At 41.8% G+C, this 19,756-nt stretch overlaps 1 protein-coding gene across 1 annotated transcript in view; it reads right to left on the reverse strand.

Annotated features, from left to right (window-relative positions):
• Positions 1-19,756, reverse strand: part of RNMT (RNA guanine-7 methyltransferase) — a 28,550-nt gene that overhangs the window by 3,471 nt on the left and 5,323 nt on the right. Inside the window, exons 3-9 of the mRNA XM_019545451.1 lie at positions 17,095-17,230; positions 14,175-14,297; positions 11,851-11,966; positions 9,786-9,967; positions 8,723-8,887; positions 4,410-4,527; positions 1,766-1,867 (exon numbers count right to left, since the gene is read on the reverse strand). Coding sequence (XP_019400996.1) covers positions 1,766-1,867; positions 4,410-4,527; positions 8,723-8,887; positions 9,786-9,967; positions 11,851-11,966; positions 14,175-14,297; positions 17,095-17,230 — 942 coding nt within the window. The remainder of the gene's footprint in view (positions 1-1,765; positions 1,868-4,409; positions 4,528-8,722; positions 8,888-9,785; positions 9,968-11,850; positions 11,967-14,174; positions 14,298-17,094; positions 17,231-19,756) is intronic.

The raw sequence follows: 19,756 nt of genomic DNA on the forward strand, positions 1-19,756 counted from the left end.
CCCCTTTCACTTCAGTCTTTACCTGAAAAGTCAGTCGTGATTAGACATTTGAATTAAAATTATAAATAGGGTAGAGACAGGCCAAAATAGGAAAAGAGCATGTAAGTAAAAAATGTATTCAGGTAGCTAGCACTCAGACAAGTTTGCCCTAGAGTACTTAAATTAGCCAAAACAACTGCTAAACCATTAATGGGTTATCTCTGAGAATTCATGAAAAATGTCCTAGAGGCATAAAGAAGGGCAAATAGTAACATTTTTTTTTTTATATATATAAAGAGAGTAAAAGGAGGCCCTGGGGCACAGAATGATCAGCTTAACTTCAAAATCAGAAAAAATAATGTAACAATCCAAATATAATTACCTAGAAAATAATAAAGTAAAAAATTGGCCAATAGAATTGTTGAGAACAAATCACTTCCAATTAATTCAACTTTCTTCTTTGGCATAGTAACTAGACTAGTGAATAAAGGAAAGAGATGTGGTACTTTGATTTATCAAGCTTTTCAGCACAAGGAATAGAAAAATGTAACATCTGAAACACCTCTGAAACTTTGACAGGAGAGCCTACAGACATACACAGTGCTGGGGGGGGAGGGGGGGGCAGAAACAGAACTAAGCAACCCCCTATTGTCTTTCCTGGGTGACATGGCAATTTTGAAGCACTCCAGTGTAGGTGCAGCTGGGGCCGTACATCTGTCTGAAACACTGTTTTTCAAACCTATCAAACCCCATTACACTTGTAACATCTGAAACATTTTAATCTGTCTGCATCCAGTATCTCTCATAAACATTCTCATAAGCGAACTAGGGAAATATGGCCTAGAAGAAATTACTCTACACCTGGTTCAAAACTGGTCCTCAAGGAGTCGCTATCAAATAGTTCACCATCAAACTGAGGAACACATCAAATGGGGTTCACACCACTCCATTTTAGATCCTGTTCTAATTAATACTATGACTCAAACAAAGGAAGAGAGAGATTCCTTTTATAATAAATCTGCAAATGATACCAAGGTGGAAGAGTTTGCAAGCTGGACTGAAATGCAAAATAATCTTTATAATTTAGAGAAAATTAGTAATATTCAATTCAATTAACATACAAAGTCATCATCATCATCATACCACACTTGGGAAAGAAAAATCAAATGCATAAATACGAGATGAAGAATAACAAGGTCAAGGTATTTAGCAGTGTTGGGCTATAACAAAGAGTGGGAGGAACTGGGTTTGTTTATTCCAGAAAAGAGAAGACTGAAGGAGGATATAAATCTTCAAATATGTAAAAGGTTCTTATAAAGAAGGCAGTAATTAATTGTTCTCCATGTCCACTGCAGATAAGATAAGAAATAATCACCCACCTTGGTTTGCACAAATGAAAACTGAAGTTAGATTTTAGTGTGGGGATGACTTTCCAATTCTAAAGCTGGCAATAACTGGAACTGGTTATCCAGGAAGTACGAGGATTACACTCTCTTTGGAATTTAAAAATAGATTAGGTAATGTCTTTTAGAGACAGTGAGTGTGTGTACAATTCTATCTCAGGATGGAGAGGTGTGTGTGGTAGGGGAGTGGAATAAGTGATCCTCTTGGGATGCACTACATGATCTCCTGAGGTCCTTTTCTCTCTTTCCGATTCTAACTTATGCACGTGAAAAGTCCCGTTAACTTCAATGGGATTGAAACTAAGCACGTGCTTAAACGTCAGCAGGATTTGGACTTCCATCTGAACAGATCTGGAAGGAAACTGATGGAAGCAAATACTTACCATAGGCAACTCTGCTTTGCCATTTTTCATAAGCTCTTCTACATGCTCATAGTCATCAGGCTTATCTGACGCAAGGCTGGAATGATCGTTTGCAGGATATTGCTGAGGGACAGGCGACAACAAAAAATGAACCCATTATGTCAAGATCTAACCAAGCGAATCACTGAATTTAAGCAAGTGTTGAAGGGGGAGGGAGGGGCAATCAGTCTGCCATTTGGATGCCTGCTTGTAGGAGGATTTGGTTGAATGTTCTTATTTAAATCTTTTAATAATTTCCTGTCTCAAATTATAACGAGGGGCCTCTTGGGGCACAGACAGAAGTGGCAATTTTCACCTGATCTGGTCACAGAAAGTAGTTTATAGCTGTGACCAAACACAAATGCATGGCTGCATACAGTTTCAAAAATGGCTGATCAGGTGAAAAATCATACCTCATTGCATGAGGCATCAGATGAAGGCATTTCAAAATGTAGCATCTTCTGTAACTTGTGCCCGTGGAGCTCCCAGCTTGTTGCTGTTTTCAGAATTGAAGGTGGGAAAGGGAGTGGGAGTGGAGGGAGTTCAGTCTGGGGTTTCTCAGCCCCCCTGGAGTGTAAAGCAAGTGTACTAGGCCTCCCCCCAGCCCCTCGAGGAGCGGAGGCTCCAATTCTGCCACCTCACCCTTCAACACCAGCTGGGGAAACCCAAGAATGACCTCCCTCTGCTGCCCTTCTCCCCTCCCATTCTGAAAACAGGGAGCACAGGCAGAAAGTCAGTGGCCGTTGCTACGAGAACCAGGCTGCAGGCTCTCAGCCCACAGCTAGATTTCCCTCCCCTCTGGAACCAACAGTGAACTTCTGTTTGGTCTGGGTTAATGTTGTAAGTCAGAACGCTTTGCAGAAAACAATGAGTTACAGTAGGAGCCGCACTTGTCTGCACCCTTGGGCTATCAAATCCAGTCCGGTTTGTTAGCAGGTAATCTTTTGTTCAAGAGGGTCCACAAGACCATCTACCCAGATATCACTGTTCGTTGCTGAGGGAGGAGAATACTTCCTCATTCCCCCACCATCCACCCATCGCCTCCCTCCCACCCCTGCTTTCCACCATTCTCTCCCCAGGCAACAAGCAGAAGCCCTAATACAGGCCTTCTAGAAACCTCCCACACAGGGATCAAGTTAGGACTTTTCATAGGGATACTAAACACTCAAATACACTTTGTCATATTACCACACCAAGTACACCCCTACTGTATCATACCATAACTTCCATTAATTTACTAAACCTCATTTTGAAACCATTCAGATTCCTGGTCCTTTTCTGAAGACTATTAGAAACCTTCTTCTAACTCCAGTTTAAATCTCTTTTCCCTGTTGTCCTCAACTTGAGTTCTCTATACAGCTTTGTCCCTGTTTGTATCTTGGAATCTACTTCCTCTTCTTCCCTCAGTCTTGCTTTTCACTACACTATAAATTTGCTACCCTTATTTAAAGTAGATTAAGTAGGACAATGTATAAGCAACATGCTTTCACTTAAATAAGTGGCCATATACCAGTTTATAAACAAGCAGCCACATGATATATAGCCCCTTGCACAGAACTTCCTTACAGAGAAGTAGTACACACTTGTATAAATTAGGTTGTGTACATGTTGTGTGGTTTCAAGCTTATCCCAGGCTGGTCTCAAGACTTAATAGGTTCGCTGCGATATGCTGCAATAGCCACCTACTGTGTGCAGCTACCTCAGATGAATGGCTTATCAGTCTGCACCAGATCTGGATGTAATTTGTATCAGTGTATATGTATCATCGCCCTAGGGCAGTAAACATAATCAAGTCACAGCTCTTTAGTTTTACTATGAGATAAACTTAATTAGGTCAAACAGATAGGCAGGGGACATAGTTCTGACTTTACCTACTTAAGAGGTATATATTAAGAATATTTTGATTTCATTTAGCACTTTAGATCAAAACTAGTGGACATTCGTTATCCTACAGCACAAAAACAACATACGTCAGTGAAGGGAGCACCTTGAAATCTGGTGTTAGAAAACTGCCTAAAAATGCTGGAAAAAAAATAGTAATTTCAGACTCAGAGGGTAAAATTTTGTGGGACAAATATCCTTGTAAGATTAGTCACGATTGTCATTTTCCTGAAAATGAAGTCTACCCTTTTTCTGTACATGTATGTTGTTTGACTTTTCAGTTCTCCTATTGATATTGCTTGTACGTGAAAGTAGTTCACAGATAGGCAATTAAGTTTCTCCCTTCCATTTTTTTCTCTAATGTAGGCAATGGACCAACATTTACAATAAGTGTTAGTATCATAGTATCGTGTTAATTATAAATCACCTGAAGTCATAGGAATTTAATTTGCAAAAAATGAACAAATGTGATGCAGTGTGTGAAGCAAGTATAAAATACTCATTTGCCTAGTAGCTAAAGAATATTAAAATGTACCCTGAAATGGAAACTTTTGCTACAAAATTTAGAAGATTAACTGTACTTTCAGTAGCAGAGGTGCTATTTGGCTTGACACTGCCAACATTTAAAACATGTTAACTTACTGTACAATGTTCATGAAAAGAATTTCAACTAGTGCCAAAATATCACCAGAGGCAAATGCTACTTAAATTAAAAGAAAGTAATTTTAGCATGCTCAATATTTACCTCCAAAGCCTTCATTCGCTTTAACAGCATTTTATGCTCCTCGTTCTTCATATTTTCTTCATAGAATTCCCGAAATGTCTTTTTATAGACTAGCTTCATGCTATATTTCTTTGCCATTCTGTCAAAATAGCAGGCAATTAGGTGACCCACAAAATTATTGCACTAATATTTTTAAAGCCAAAAAAGCCCAAGTACATAGTAAAGTCAATAATTTTAACTATAGTGACATCTTATGGTCTTCAGTAGGACTGTAACCTCTCTCTGTTTGCATTTACAGCTGTTATTAGAGAAGCAGGGAATCAATACTGCCATCATGACTCATTAAAAACTGCAGCTTCACAGGGAAGTTTGTCTCTGCATTAAACCTCAAATACGCCTCACTTAGAGCATTTCCTTTCCCTGAAACACATATTTCTATGAAAATGCAATTTAAATTAATAACTTTAAAAAACTTTTAAACCAGTTAAAATAACTACATCAGTTACTATGGACTGGTGCGCACACACACACACCTCAGAAGAGCGAGCAAGTGCACCTACATGTGCACTTTAATGTGCAGTAGCCTATTTTACCTTGCATTAAAGCGGCACGTAAAAAACTACACACTATTATGCTAATGTACAATAAGAAAGGCTACTGCACATTAACCATCACCTAAAAAGCATATATTTGTGCTACTGCGCATTTGGGTAGCTTACTGCACATGCAGACATCACACACACACACACACACACACGAAAGAGAGGGAGTATGTGGCCTTTCCCCTCAATACAACTTTTAATTAGCATTACCACAGCAGTTAGAAACCCCCTGTGTGGCCAAATGCAGAGTAGGGATGAGGGAGCAACACCTCTGCCCAAACCATAAGCAAGCACATATCTTGCAATCATAGAGCAATGGAGGACAGTTCAGAAAAGAAAAAATCAGCTAACAATGTTTGGTCAAGATACATAAAACATGTGGATGATCCCCTTCAGTATTAAATCAGTCTTGGCAGAAACCTACACTGTGGTAACAGTGTTTCCTGATCAAGTAAAAGGCCTAAGCATGTTCTGCCCCACCCACCCTGTTGACACAATCCAAACCCAGAAACAAGCAGGTAAAGTCTGCAGTCATTCTTGAGACCTCAGTCTCTGGTATGCTTGAAAGGAGCCACTGTAAGCTGCAGCATCAATATAAGGCTATTTAACACCCGAGTTGGAGCTTTGATTTGACCTTAAACTTTGCTCCACAATTCTATGTAGACAAGCCCCAAGAAGAGAGCAAAACCACAGTTTGTCTGTCAGCCCCGACAAAGGCATACAAAGAAGTAATGCAACGATATTAGTCAGGTAATGGTCTAAGTACACCAGGCCTCACATTTGTCTAGTTTATGGCAGGCATCACAGCAAAGGAGAGTATGAAGAAAGGACTTCTAAAATGAAGTAGCACTGCATATATTTGCAGGGAACTTACTCCTATGCATGAGACATGTGCAGGAAGGGACACATCAGGTGCTTGTTTAGTATTTTAACAAGTTTCCAGTGGCAGCTAGCACCATGGCTAGCATTGCTCGCTGACTTGAGGCAGAAGCTGACTTTTTGGTAGTACTTGACAGAGGGTATGTAGGGTGGAGGCAAATGACCTTGGAGGTGAAGACAAGCAGTTTATGTTTAGTGGGATAGCAAAAGGTGAGGAAAGCAGAGGGAAGCAAAAAGGTCCAGGCAATGGGCTACGAGAAGGAGCTTCGTAACACCATCCTGAATGAATGCGACGTCAAAGCTGCAATTGTCAGGACCAGTGAAAAAATGAATGCAGTACTGAATCATGAGATGAAGGAAAGAGTTTTACCTCTGTGGGTGTATTGGAAAGGCTGCATTCTAGGGATATTATACAAATGGGTTTGATAGTGACATATAATGAATTAATAAAAATCCTATATATGAAAAATCTAAGGAGATAATAGTCACATATGACACCTAGTTCCAGACCTACATGACACAATGCTAATGCTGCTCACAATGCTCTGGAAAGAGACAGGAGAGAGTTCTGAAGGAAGTATAAGAGCGCTATTTTAGCAATATTGTGCTTTAACTTACAGACACTTACAAAGTCATACCTGAGAGACAGTTTGATGAAGTTTTAAACAGGAGGAGGCAGGTCTGCAGCAGTAAGGTAAATCTGAGAGCTATCTACATAGACATGCTGGGTGATTTTGTATTTGCCAATAAAACTATACAAAGATAGAGAGAGGAAAAAAAAGAGGAACAGATCTCTGAGAGCCTAACCCTCCTCCATCCTCCTCAAAAGATCTGATCCCTTAAAGCAGCACATCTTAACCCATGGGTCATGACCCAAAAGTGGGTCACAAGAATATGAAAGGGTCACAAACAAACTTGAAAAATGGATTCTCCATTTGTGTAGAGATGCGCAACCTTTTTGTTTCTTTCCAATCTGTAAAGGCAGTCTAAGAAAGTTAACAAGGATTATCCTGCCTCCACCCACTTTATCATTACCATCAGGAATAAAGGTTCTGCAGAACAGATCTTCCTTCAGTGACAGTTCATAGCAGTGACACCTACAATAATTAGCAACTCAGTAAGCATTCATCTCTATTAAACAGATTAAAGAGAATTCCCAGTACTCTATGACAGTCACTTTAGGGACAGACATTATGCATAAACTGGTTTAAGTGATCAGAAATTGGTTTAAACCTGTAACGGAAGAGATGTTCAGTGCATATAAACCAGTCTGAAAGTGGCTGAAACCATTTTCAGATAAACCTAGCTGAATGTAGTATCAGACTTAACTAATTTGGGTCAAACCGGTTTATGCAATGTCTGTCCCAGACCCCTGGCTGGTTTAAGTTAAACCAGACTCCCCCAGCATCCTAGCATGCTCTCTCTGGGCTGGGCGGGGCTCTCTGCTCCACAGCAGAGCTGCCCCTGCACCCCCCCCCACCCCACACACACCTCGCTCCGCATCCACAGCTCTGCCAGAGACTGCAGACACAGCAAGGTCTGCCTGGCTTCCCTGTTCAAGCAGAGATCTCCCCCTCCCTCACTCCCATTTTCCACAGCATGGACCCCAGCCCCATGGATCCTAGGCATATGGTATGTTAGCTAATGCTGAGATGTGTCTGTGTGCACCTCCAATTTCACTGAAACAGGCAGAAATGGCAGTGTCTGCTTAGGGCTTTTTAGAGCTAGTCAGCAGGTCAGCTGGTAAGGTCCCTGCTTCCGTCCCTGGAAAAAGTTTAAGAAGAGCTTGAGAGGGGCTACTGTTTTGCTGATGAGGTAATAAACACTGTTGTCAGCCTGCTGCTGGCTTGCTCACCTGTCAGTTTGCTGCAATCAGCATAAAGCAGCAGGGAGAGGGAGACTGAAAAGTATCATCAGCAGATGCATGCACTGCACCCCTTACCCCAGCTTGCCTCAGAGTGCTAGCCCTGAGCTGGCAACACTGCTGCCCATGAGCAGTAATCTGGGAAAAGCCTGGGACTGTGCAGGAAGACCTTCCTAATCAGAGCAACCGGAACACCCCCCTCAGCTCCACAGAAGGGAAGGGAGGGCTTCTCTAGTACCCCCCAGCTTCTAGCCAGAGGCATATGCCTGCATTTTTTCAGTCCAGAGACGATGCCTAGGTGGTTACAAACTGATTCAGCCTAGCCAGGTTAGACTAACCTGCAAAGATTGAATTAATTCAGGCTCAGACTTTTTGAATGTCTGTCCATAGCCTATAAAACTACCAGTAAAACAAAACAAAAAACCGAAACCCAGCAACACTTTTGCTATTCATCATATGACACTGAGCATCCCCACCATAGAAAACAGTGTTTTCAGCAAGAATTATGCTATATAAAAAAAGACAATCTTGAGCCAAACTGTAATCTTAACAGTGAAATCTTAGTTGAGAGCTAGCTATACTTAAAATAATAAACCAGATTCAAGAAAGAAAGGCAAGTCCTGATAATTCTGATATGCCATATTTTCTCAGGAATAACACATGCATCTTGTTTTTAAAAGGCAGAATGAATTTTAAAAAGAGCTTTCCTTGTACTAACTGAGGAGCAGCAGCAAGGGAGCAGAGCCTGCTTATTGTTCTGCTCTCAGTCATGGGCAGACTTTACTTTTGCTTCCCCCCCCTCCATAAAGCAGAAACTGTTCTCAACTTATCTTTTGCATATAATACAGAAATTTCCAGCAGCTAGCTTTTGGAAAAAAGGTGTTTTGTATGTGAGAAAATATGGTAAGTGCCACGAAGGTATATTTCAACGAACATGTTTATTTATTTCCTCAAGTTTCATTATATAAGGGAGCCATAAGTAAACTCACTCTTCTAGTAACGGAAAATAAACCAAAAACTCGGGGACATCAACAACACCTTCCAAGTGGAAGTCATACTTGCAGCCAAACAAGGGATACTCCCCCTTCTTCTCAAACTTCACTGTGTAGATGTCATTCCCAAATGAATTGGTGGGTGAAGCTTCAAGTCGCTTCCTATAGGAGAGAAGAATAAAGGCAGCAGCAGACAGGCAAGCTCTTATTATGTTTGCTAATAAAAAGGTAAAGCAAAAATAAAGAGCCCTGGCCCAAAGCAAGAAAAAAAAGTGCCTATTTCAATGCCCTAAGCTCTCTACTCCCCAGCCTTGCTGAAAAAATAATATACAATTATTGAGGCAAAGCAAGTCTTTCATTCAAATTTTAAACGATTTCAGAGTGGCTAAAGATTAAGTAGCCACAGAACTAGATCCTTAGACTTGGATGCAGTTTGGTACTTCTGGTGAGGAGGCGCATTTGAAATTTGATACAAGAAGCTTACTTCAATTGCTTGTATCATGCCAGTTTTGCCACTGCTGCAATCAAAACAGAAAATTTACAAATTAGGAGCAGTGTTTTCTACAGGAGCTATGTAGGTACAGTCTATTCCAGGTGTAACAAACTCATGAGGCCCTACAGGTCAGATAAGCAGCAGGGCTGGGTCCAATTGGGCCCACAGACTGACCCCATGTACCACATGTACTCTGAACTGATCTTGCATGCAATGTGTGCCAGAACAGCCCTATGTGCAGTACATGGCTGGGGCCGAGGCTGCCACAAGCAGCATGTGGGATAGTCTGGGACACACCACATAAGGTGTGTGGATCCAACACAAGACCCATGGGCAGCACTGCAGGCTGGATGACAGAGCACCATAGGTCATATCCTTGACACTCTGGTTCTGCTACACTTTAGTGAATTTACCTGGGGTGAGACTGCTCAGACAAGAACCTTACAAAGCTCTTTTATTTGAAACATCTTGTTTTAATAAACCACAGAAGCAAGGAGTGACTTCCCTTTTAGTCTGAGTGTGCATCCCACATTTTTTTTTTAATTGACAGGATAAAAAAGCACTTACACAAGCTCAAAGCTATTTGGGGTTGTGCCAATAAAATATCCTCCACGGCAGAGATTCCCACAAGCATTTTTAAGCATCATGTCAGCCTGCTCATACGTCTCAAATGAATAATGGTAAACAAACTGACAGCTGCAGATGTCAAAGCACATCGCTGGATCATCATACTTGCTGGACAGAAGTTCCTGAAATAGATACAAATGGACTATGAGGTCTGTACCAAAGACTACAGAAAAAGAGTGATGTGCATTAATCTTCCAGTTAAATAGGCTAATTCCAGAATTCAAGTTTTTGGGAAAAGACCACACAGTAAAGTTCCTTTTTTCCTTTGCCTTCAGCAAGTTCACACTATGTATTAATTACTGGATGAAAGAGGAAAAGGCAGCCTTAAAAGCCTGCTTACATGCAAGAAAACACATAACATATTCTAGAGCTACCAAAATATATTAACCCCAAGCTGTAATTCTTTCATGTGCTTCTTAAAATGTTGATTAAAGAACTGGATCATTAAACTTAAAAGCCAAAATTACGGGGCTAATTAGTTACAGTTATTAGTTTTCAAAGTTTTATTATTGGGGACTGGTTATAACTGGGGTGGCCATACATCCTAGTTTGGCCGGGAGACTCCCAGGTTCTATAGACCAGTCCTGTCTGGTTGGTCAAAAGTCCTGGGCTAGACTCTGGTGGGGAGACAGAGCAGCATGGTTCGCCAGACGGATGGGCTCCCACACACAGCAGCAGTGGTAGTGGTACCTGCCTGCCTGTCCACCTGCCTGGTACACCGGGCCACTGTGCCTCCCCACCAGACTCCAATCCAGGACTTTGACCAACCAGCCAGGACCAGCCTATGAAATCTGGGAGTGTCCCAGCCAAACAGAGATGCATGGTCACCTGGGTTTTAACTCACTTAGAAACGAACTCTCACCACTAGTGTTTAGGGGTAAACCAATAAAGATTTTTTGGGCTGATACCACTGGCTGATTATTAAGAAGCCATATCAGCCAATACCAATTTGATTCCCAATACGCAGCCCAGCAGATTGGAGAGCAGTGTCCAGCCAGTAAGTCTGTTTTGTGGCGGGGGCAGCAAATCAAGGTCCCCACAGTGAGGGAGGGAGTGGGGCTGGGGCAGGTGCTGCCCAGCTAGAGCCAGAGGAAACAGGACAGAGCCAGGGGAGGGGCTTCAGGGAAGGGGGCAGATCCTGCTGTTACACCCCCCCCCCCCCCAGGGGAGCCATGGGGGGCATGCGTCTCCCAGATCTGCGTAGGGTGGGCTGCCACTGCAGACTAGAGCTGGGTTCTTCCCAATGGTATGGGGGCTAGGCCAGGCCAGAACTGTGTTTGGGGCAGTGCTGAGGTCGGGGGGGAGCTATGGGGTGGGCTGTGGCCCCCCACTAGAATTTGCCATAGCACCCCCTCTCACCCTGAGCGCAACCCCAGCCCAACCTCCCACTGGGAAGAGCCCAGCACCAGCCCCGACCCCAGCCCATGGCAGCAGCCCACTCACCCCACACACAGATCCAGGGGGACATGCCCACTGTGACCCACCTCGGGGGTGTGCACAGCAGCAGGATCCAGCCCCGCTCCCTACACCCTCTGGACGAGCTTCTCATGGCTTCATCCCATACCCCACCTCAGCTGGGCAGTACCTGCTCCTGACCCAGTCCCACTACTTCCCTCACTGCAGGAGCCTTGAGAACACTTGCCTATCAAAACAAAGTTCTTGAACATCCCCTGTTGATGCTCTGTACCAACAGTTAGTAGAGTCCGGGACTAATCTGACTACAAATTCAGAGCAAGGGGTGGAAAACGATCTCAAGTTTTTGAGAGTATTACAAATGCTGACAGAAGTTTGACTGAACTCATTTATTAAGTAAATGCACATAAAGTAAGAGTTTAATTTGTATAGATCTTCTGACTAATGAAACAATTCAACCTCCAACTAAACAACCTTTCTTCCACAAAACACCCCTGCATTTCTATTCTACAGACTTCCAATATTTATTAATACATGAATGCCAAGAAACAGGCTGCATCTCTAGAAAATGTATAAGGCAGAATAACAATACCTTGGAGCTGTCAGCTTGTATAAATTCTGCATTGAAAATACGTTCGCTAGGTCGAGACCGGACTTTCATATCAGAATACCTCTGTTGGCACTGCTGCACAGAAACTTCAGCAATATCTATAAAAAAAATAAACTGCATACACAAACTTCTGTTCAGATAACCACTACTAAAGTCATAGTAAAAAATCCATAAACACATGTTGAAGCTGATCTTCAGTCTGACAATCTATGATGAAGTTTTATTTACACTTATATGGAAGCTGGAAGGAGCTTATTACATTAGAGATGCTTGGGATCAGTGCAATAGCACAACCTACCCACTGCCCTTGAAGTCTTTATCTTGCCCAGGTTAGGTTAAAGTCCCACATTTCTAAAATTAAATATCAAAATTTCAGCCCTCCTGGTTGCAGAAAAAACCCCACTCTAAAAGTATGAATTTATGGATACAAAAATGATGCTCTTTGTCTTCCTGAGTCTGCACAGAACAGTTCTAAGACCTAGTCTATATTTGAAGTAATGCTGATTACAACAGGTGCCAAAAATGAGAACAGTTGAACTTTGGAGACTTCTGAAGCGGTACCAAAAATAATTACGATTTACAATCACAGGAACTGTTTCTGCTGCAATTAGTCATTTTTGTAATGTAAAGTAGTCCTAACAAATGTGAAATATATCCAGTCTAAAGTACAGACTAGTTAAGAAATATACAAACATTTTACTACTACAACTGTACAGTTGTGTGCCTAATTTCAACAGGTTTAGGAACTGTAAACCAATCAGTTTACTGGATATGCAAACAGTGAAAAACAAAGGACAGAAAATATCCACCATTTTCTAAATGCCCAGCATAAGTTCCCTTCTGTCCCATCACTTTATTAAGATACATATTGCTTGAAAGACTGTAACAGCAAATCTTAAAAACACATCAGCTCCAAAAGAAATGTTAATTTTGCTAATTATCTGTATTTTTCACTTTTACCAATTTCTTTGTAATTAATTTATGACAAAGATCATTTAGCTCCCATCTCTTCTTCCTGCCAAATTCTGCAGTGAAGTCAATTCCAAATCTGTGACGTCACAATAAACTGAAATTAATATGCTTTTAAAATATAAAACACCATGACTGATTTTTGCATTGTTAGAATAATTGTATTTAAACTACAGTGGGAGAGAACAGGCATAACAAGGTTGTTGCTTGTTCTCTAAGATAGGGGCCAGCAACCTTTCACAAGCCATAGGCCAAAACAACCTGGAGCTTCAGTCTGGCATGGACCAGGTAGGTGGCTTCCATGGCACATCACCAACCAGAAGTCTTCTCTTTGCTCATGCTGGAGCCAGTCAGCTGTGAGCTGCACCCACTTCCCTCAGCCCCCTCTCCCTGGCTGTGGGTGGCACAGGTGCAACTGCCAGATAGTGGAAGGGGGGGGTACCTGTGAACTGCATCCACACTGCTGCCACTTCTTCCTCCCCTCCCCCGGCTATGGCATGAACATAGCTGGAAGCTATCCAGATCCACTGCAGCTTCCTACCAGATGGAAACTGCGCCTGTGCGTTTCTGGGGCAGGAGTGTAAAGGAGGAGAACAGTAGCAGTGCAAATGCAGTTTGCAGCCTCCTGGCCCCAGCACAGCTCCCCATAAGCCGGAGGAGCTGGAGGGCTGAAAGCAACAGCAGTAGTGCAGGGGCAGGCAGACCACCCTGCTAATGAAGTGCTACTGAAGCCATTCAGTCCACATTAGGCCAGAGCCAGGAGGGTGAGAAGGGATAGTGGCACAGACAACTGGAAGCTGCACAGCTTCAGCCCAGCCAGAGGCAAAGCCCTCCAAGCTCCATGGACTGGATCCACTGGCTCTGCAGTCCAGATCCAGCCTGCAGGCTACATGTTACTGAACCAAGCTTCAAGAATTTAACATCTCTAAGAGCTTCCTTCTTTCCCATCACCACAGTAAACATACTTTTTGATATATAATCAATGCACTGACCTTCCAGTAACACTTTACTGATAAAAAACTTATCTATGGAATAGAGATCGCAGTTGCACCAGCACAAACTGGAAAAAGATTCTGACAGTTTTGTAAGCTACTTTTAATCTCCAAACATTCACTTTATATTTAGGGAGTGAAACGGATATGGTTTTTTTCACCATTGATACTAACAATTTAAACCTCCATAAGATGACAAAAAGCCACAATAAGATACTAAAGCAAAATTTCCTTCAGAACAACCATTACATTTTGTGGCGTGTCCAGACAGGAATGAAATGAATACACATTATCACCCTTTACCCAGAACCTTACTCTACTGTCCCCAAAAGGTTGCCTTCTTACCTGTGCAGACTAGTTTATGGATTCTGCCTTTCCTCCATTTAAGCAAGTCTCCACCTTTGCCACATCCGAGGTCTAACACAGTGATACTGTTCTTCTTCTGTCGTACCTTGTCTATAAATTCTCCTGGAAAAGAATCCATGCTTAAGCCCCGTATCGATTAATTCATACAGTACAAACTTCCCTAAAGCACTGAAATCTGACCATTTTACAATTTCAATGTTGATTTGAGCACTGCAACTTTAAAGTTTCTAAAATACTCTTACAAGGATAGGTGCTAGGATATACATTTTTTCCAAAAATGAATTTCAAGCTGCTAATTTGTAATAACCTCTTAACAGCTCTGAAAAAAGAGCAAATACTTCCTGTGTTGAACACTTCATAGGCATTGTATGCCAAGCTTTTAACATCGTATAGGCATAAAACGGCAGCATCTTCCATCAATCAGTGACGATTAAGAGAGGAAGTCAAAGGAATCTCACCCAGTAAGAAGGTGTTTCCAATTGGAGATACAAAAATATTATTTAAATAAGTAAGAAACACCTCATGGATACAAAGTCCAAAAGAGGGGAGGGGGCAGGGAAAGTAATGAGAGATTATACTACAGTGTAATTTATTCAAGTAGGTACAAGCACAGGGGATGAAAAAGGACTATATCGAATTTAATTCCAATGCTGTGGTGTTAGCAGCACCAAACCTAACAGCTCTCTTGATTTTCAAGTCTTCTAAAAGTTAATTTGAAAGGGACTTCTAGAAACATAGAAAATGAGGTGACATAGCAGCTGTGAATCTGACTATATCCTCTCAGTTTTCAGCTTCTAATTGCAGCTCTTGGGTAGTCACTCTCCCATCACTTTTTCTGGGGCAGTTGCAGTTACAAAGCAGACAGGAAGTCAGTATGCAGTTAACTAGAGTACAATTAAATTACAGAATTAATAGGAAGGCCAATGTTCCTATGCCCTTAAACAGTTTACGACTTTCCTCAATATGCAGATAATTGGTTCTTGCTAAATGTAAGCAATAGGTAAAAAATTGGGATAAAAGTAGTCTTATGCAGTTAAGTAAATTGCGCTTATCTAACATGTCCATAAACAGAGCACACCATGTTCTGTTTTCCAGCTGTCAAGTCACACAGCAAATTCATGTGCTAAACTTTCACTCCAATATCATTTCTTAATTTTAGTGGAACTGGTATCTCTCTCCTTTATATATACACATCACTCACACAGTACCTTGCATTTTTCAAAGTTACGCTCTTTTCTTTTTTAAGGGTGATTCCAAATCTGCTTAGGAGTTTCTGAACTGTCAGCCTGCCTATCCTAACTGGCACTGACATCTTGGGCAACTTCTTTAGCATAAAGTCCAACCCTTCTAGCATCATTATTGAATAAGTCTAGGCCCAAAAAAGCTCCTTCTGACAGCTGCAGATGCTTCCATCTTCACTTGATATTTTGCCAGTAGTTACCTTTTGTTCAATTTGCTTCAGTTAGTTGTTGGATCTGAGCTTTATGCTATAGACTGACATTTAAATTCACTTTGAATAAGGCTTTAAAATGAATTCACTAAATGTTTCTAAAAAAACCTTTTACCTTTAACTGCTTTCATTTAACCCACTAATTTCTGTAGTGTTCACTCACAAATACTGCCAACTCCTCCCTGCAAAATCTCTTTAAACCCTCTGGAGTCCTTCTTCCACTTTATTTAGAGACTTCTTGTAATATTTGCTCCATTACTTTAGAGCAGTGTATCTTAAACACCAAGTTATGCATACCCCTGGAGGTGGGAGGAATATGCCACTAATTTCAAGAGAGTATACAAAAGGAAAGAATGGGAAAGCAGAAAATTGACAGCATTACTCATTTGATCATCTACATCAAACTTAAAAGGGGGGCAAGATGTCAGCTCCCTCCCCTCCAAAAAACTGAGAACATTACTTTGGGTTAAAAGCAGAGTTTTCCAGTTGGTTACAAAGATTTTTTTAAGCTCCTCTATTTTCCTTCCTCTAATATTTCCTCGCTTTTCATACCTTTAAAAACAATGATGGGCAACTTTTTAGCCCTGTGGGGTCCGTTTCCAGGTTTCCACCTGGAACCTACCCCATGCTTCCTAAATCAGGCTGCAGTCCCGAAGCCAATTTAGCATGTAGGGCTATGCTATCAACAGGCCGTGAAAACTGGTAGTAGGGGAGTGGCACTCCCCTGCTGCCAAAACTTCAGACCCATCAGGAGCCATGTGGACTGGATGATATTGCTCCATGGATCATATCTGGTCCGTGGATTGGGAGTTGAGTACTCCTGCTTTAGAAGATTAATTACAGCTGGCACAGAAGTACATTTACTTCATATCTGGACATAGCATCATGTTCACATGCTTACATTTTTCAGAACTGTTTAGTCTGCATCTAAAGGTATAATCCCTCTGGGAAAAAGTGATGAAAGGCTACAACTCCAGGTGGAGACTTAAAAACAAAGATAGGTTAACTCCTGAGAAACAACAATTCTGTTTGAATGCAAGTGTTCCTTATTTAAAAACAGACATAACAACAAGCAGAACAGCTTTTAAGATGAATATCCACTGCATGCCCAGCCAGTCTTTAATGCTTAAAAGTTATTCCTTTGACAACTCGATTATGCAAGAAGTAGAGGTCCCATTGTGTTCTTCCGTGCCCCTTGGAAAAACTGAGAACTATTAGGAGGCCTAAAATGAACTACCATTCTGGGGAAACATTAACCTTCATGAGAATCAGAAATTAAAAAGTCCTTGCCTGTCTCCTTAACATGAGCATAAATTTTAAAGTCGTTTTTTGTAATGACAATGGGACACATTTACACAGAACAAGCAAAATTCAAATGAAAAGTTTTGTGCAGTATCTAATTAGTATTTTGTCCAACATGGACAATTCTAAGCAATAAGGCAGCCATACCAATGAGGACACTCTTCATCCAGTTATTAAAGTTTCGGAGGTAGAAAATGCGACTCTCGCTACGTTTTTCTACTCCAACTTCTTGAAGTTCATTATAATGTGCAGCTACGGTTTGCCCATGACCTTCTCCCATGTGCTGTAGAAAATGAAAGACAAAAGAATCAAATGAGGAATGGTGAAAAAATGTTAAAATGTTTTAATTAAAGTAATGCTGGTTAAACATAGGGCTTAAAACAAAAAGAACAATAATACAAAACAGAAGCAATGCTAAAATTCAGGGGCTTTGTTTACCTAATATTTCCCTGGCCCTCAGTACTTTAAAACTAGACAAGGTGGAAACTCCCTTAAAAACCCACTACTACTGACCAGTTATTTCAATGGATTTATGCAAGGCATCTTTTTCTCACCGAGAAGAGATTTAAATTTGTGACAGTTGTACCCACTGCTCAAAGATTTATCAGTTTTATCCTTCTGAAAAACAGCATATAGAAAAGCATTATTCCAAATCTGAACTTAAAAAAATCTGTCACAGAAACAACATTCTAAGTTTAGGCCCACAACAGGTGCAAAAATACTGCTTATTTAATCCAAATGCCAGCCAGCTGGAATTGTTTAATCAAAGCCTCAGACAGAAATCACTACTAAAATACCAACATCTTCTAACAGCCTTTGTGACTGGAAGGAATAAGCTTGGGAAGACAAAAGGAGGGAAAAAAAAGACACCATCAATGACTCTGCTCTGCTAGTTCTAGTAATTCTGTCACAAATGCCACTATTTCCCCCTCAGTCAAGGACCCTGTGACTCAAGATACAGATGGGCTTTACTTATGTAAGAAGGTTCCCTCTTCCTCCCCCTTCCAACTAATTTGCAGTGATACACACAGAATAAGGTCAAAATAGTCTTGGGCTATGTGGAATCTCATGTATGCACTTTCCAATGAGTTTTGTAGAATTATGGTATAAATAAAAAGCAAGTGAAAGGTTCTTATTAGTTAAAATGTGAATACATCTTGTAATCTTCAAGCTATTAAGTGGCTTGCACCACTATAAAAGAACTCCCTATAAAAAGTGTACTTTGGGTATTACATCATTACAAGAGCAGCTAAAAGAGCAGAGTTTTAATAACTGTATGTGCTATATAGCCAACATTTTTATATTTCAGGCAATTTTGTTGATTAACCCTAGAAAACAATCTACTTGATCCTACTGAATATAGAAAATCCTCCTTAATTATGATACAAGGTCTTACTTACCAATACTGTAGTTCTTTTAGCTGAAACAACATTAATGAGATCATGCTACCTATTACTATATCACATTAGCCAAAATTTAATATACAAGACAAAATCTGAACAAAGGACTGTAAGAGGGAAGACAGGCACTCTCTCAAGATGGAAAACACCGAGTTCCTTAAATTAGGGCTGTACACATCTGAAGACCCTAACTACATACAGCATGCCCTACTGTGCAAATTACCGTGTGCACACAGACTGAGTGACAGTCCCAAAAGAGATTCCATTTTCCTATTCAGTTAAGTATTTTATTTTCCTCTCACATTATCTTAAGTACAGTAAAACTTCTGTTAACCGGCATCTTACAAGCTGGCATGCCCTACTAACTGGCATGCTGCCTTGTAAGATGAAGTGAAACTAGAAGTGCCCACCGTGGCATTTCTGGTTTCTCTGAGCCCCATGGCCCAGGGCAAAGCAGCCTGTGTTGCCGAGCCCCCGTGGCCTGGGGCATAACAGGCTGTATGGGGCCTACCTCCCTGTTCCGCAGGGCCCGTGGGAAGGGTGGAGGGACACCCCAGATGCGGCAGAAGTGGCGGCAAGCACCGCTCAATTAACCGGCATATTTTGTTATCCGGCATCCCCCATTTCCAGGGCTTTTACTGTAATACTAAAATATCATGTCTAGACAGGCTTTTAATTCCTCCAGCACTCTCCCATGATGATCATCATCCCAAGATCAAAGTGTAGTGACCCACTGGGCTAGCATCGCAAAGTCTATGATACACAGGGAAGTGATCACATTCCAGCCACCTATGATTCCTCAGCTCATATACAGTTCAGTCAATAAGAGACAGCTTTCAGCAAAAGTCAAGCACATGACTTGAGCTCATTTCTATGGATCCACTGCAAGATACCTTAACCACTCTGCCACCACATCCTTTACTAATTAATCATACCAAAGTGGCTTAGAAAGTACATTTAATAAAAATGTAAGACACTGTGTGGCAGGGACGACCTACAGCGCTGCCGTGACCTCCCCTAGTGCCCTTACCTACCGTGCCAAATCAGGTCCCGAATGCACCCTCTATCTCGCCCGCCACGTCTTGCTGGTAAATATCAAAGGGAGGCTGCCTTCCTGCCCTCCTTGGCACGGTGCCTGCCTTGCTGTACCGGGACTCTGTCCAATTGCCTGCCTGTGCCCTCACGGGTGCCCCCTCGCTTCTCTCGCGGCCCTCGTCGCACCGGGCCCTGTCTCCCGGGCTCTCGCCCACACTGGGACCTGTCTCCCGCGGCTCTCGTAGCCCACACCGGGGCCTTGCCCTTATACTGTCGCCTGCTCTGGGCCTGCCTTTGTACCACTGCCCTCCCTGGGCCTTGCCTCTATACCGTCGCCCGCTCTGGGCCTGCCTTTGTACCACTGCCCTCCCTGG

The sequence above is a fragment of the Crocodylus porosus genome, unplaced genomic scaffold (genome assembly GCF_001723895.1).
Source record: "Crocodylus porosus isolate Cpor-Errol unplaced genomic scaffold, CroPor_comp1, whole genome shotgun sequence".
Classification (NCBI taxonomy): domain Eukaryota; kingdom Metazoa; phylum Chordata; order Crocodylia; family Crocodylidae; genus Crocodylus; species Crocodylus porosus.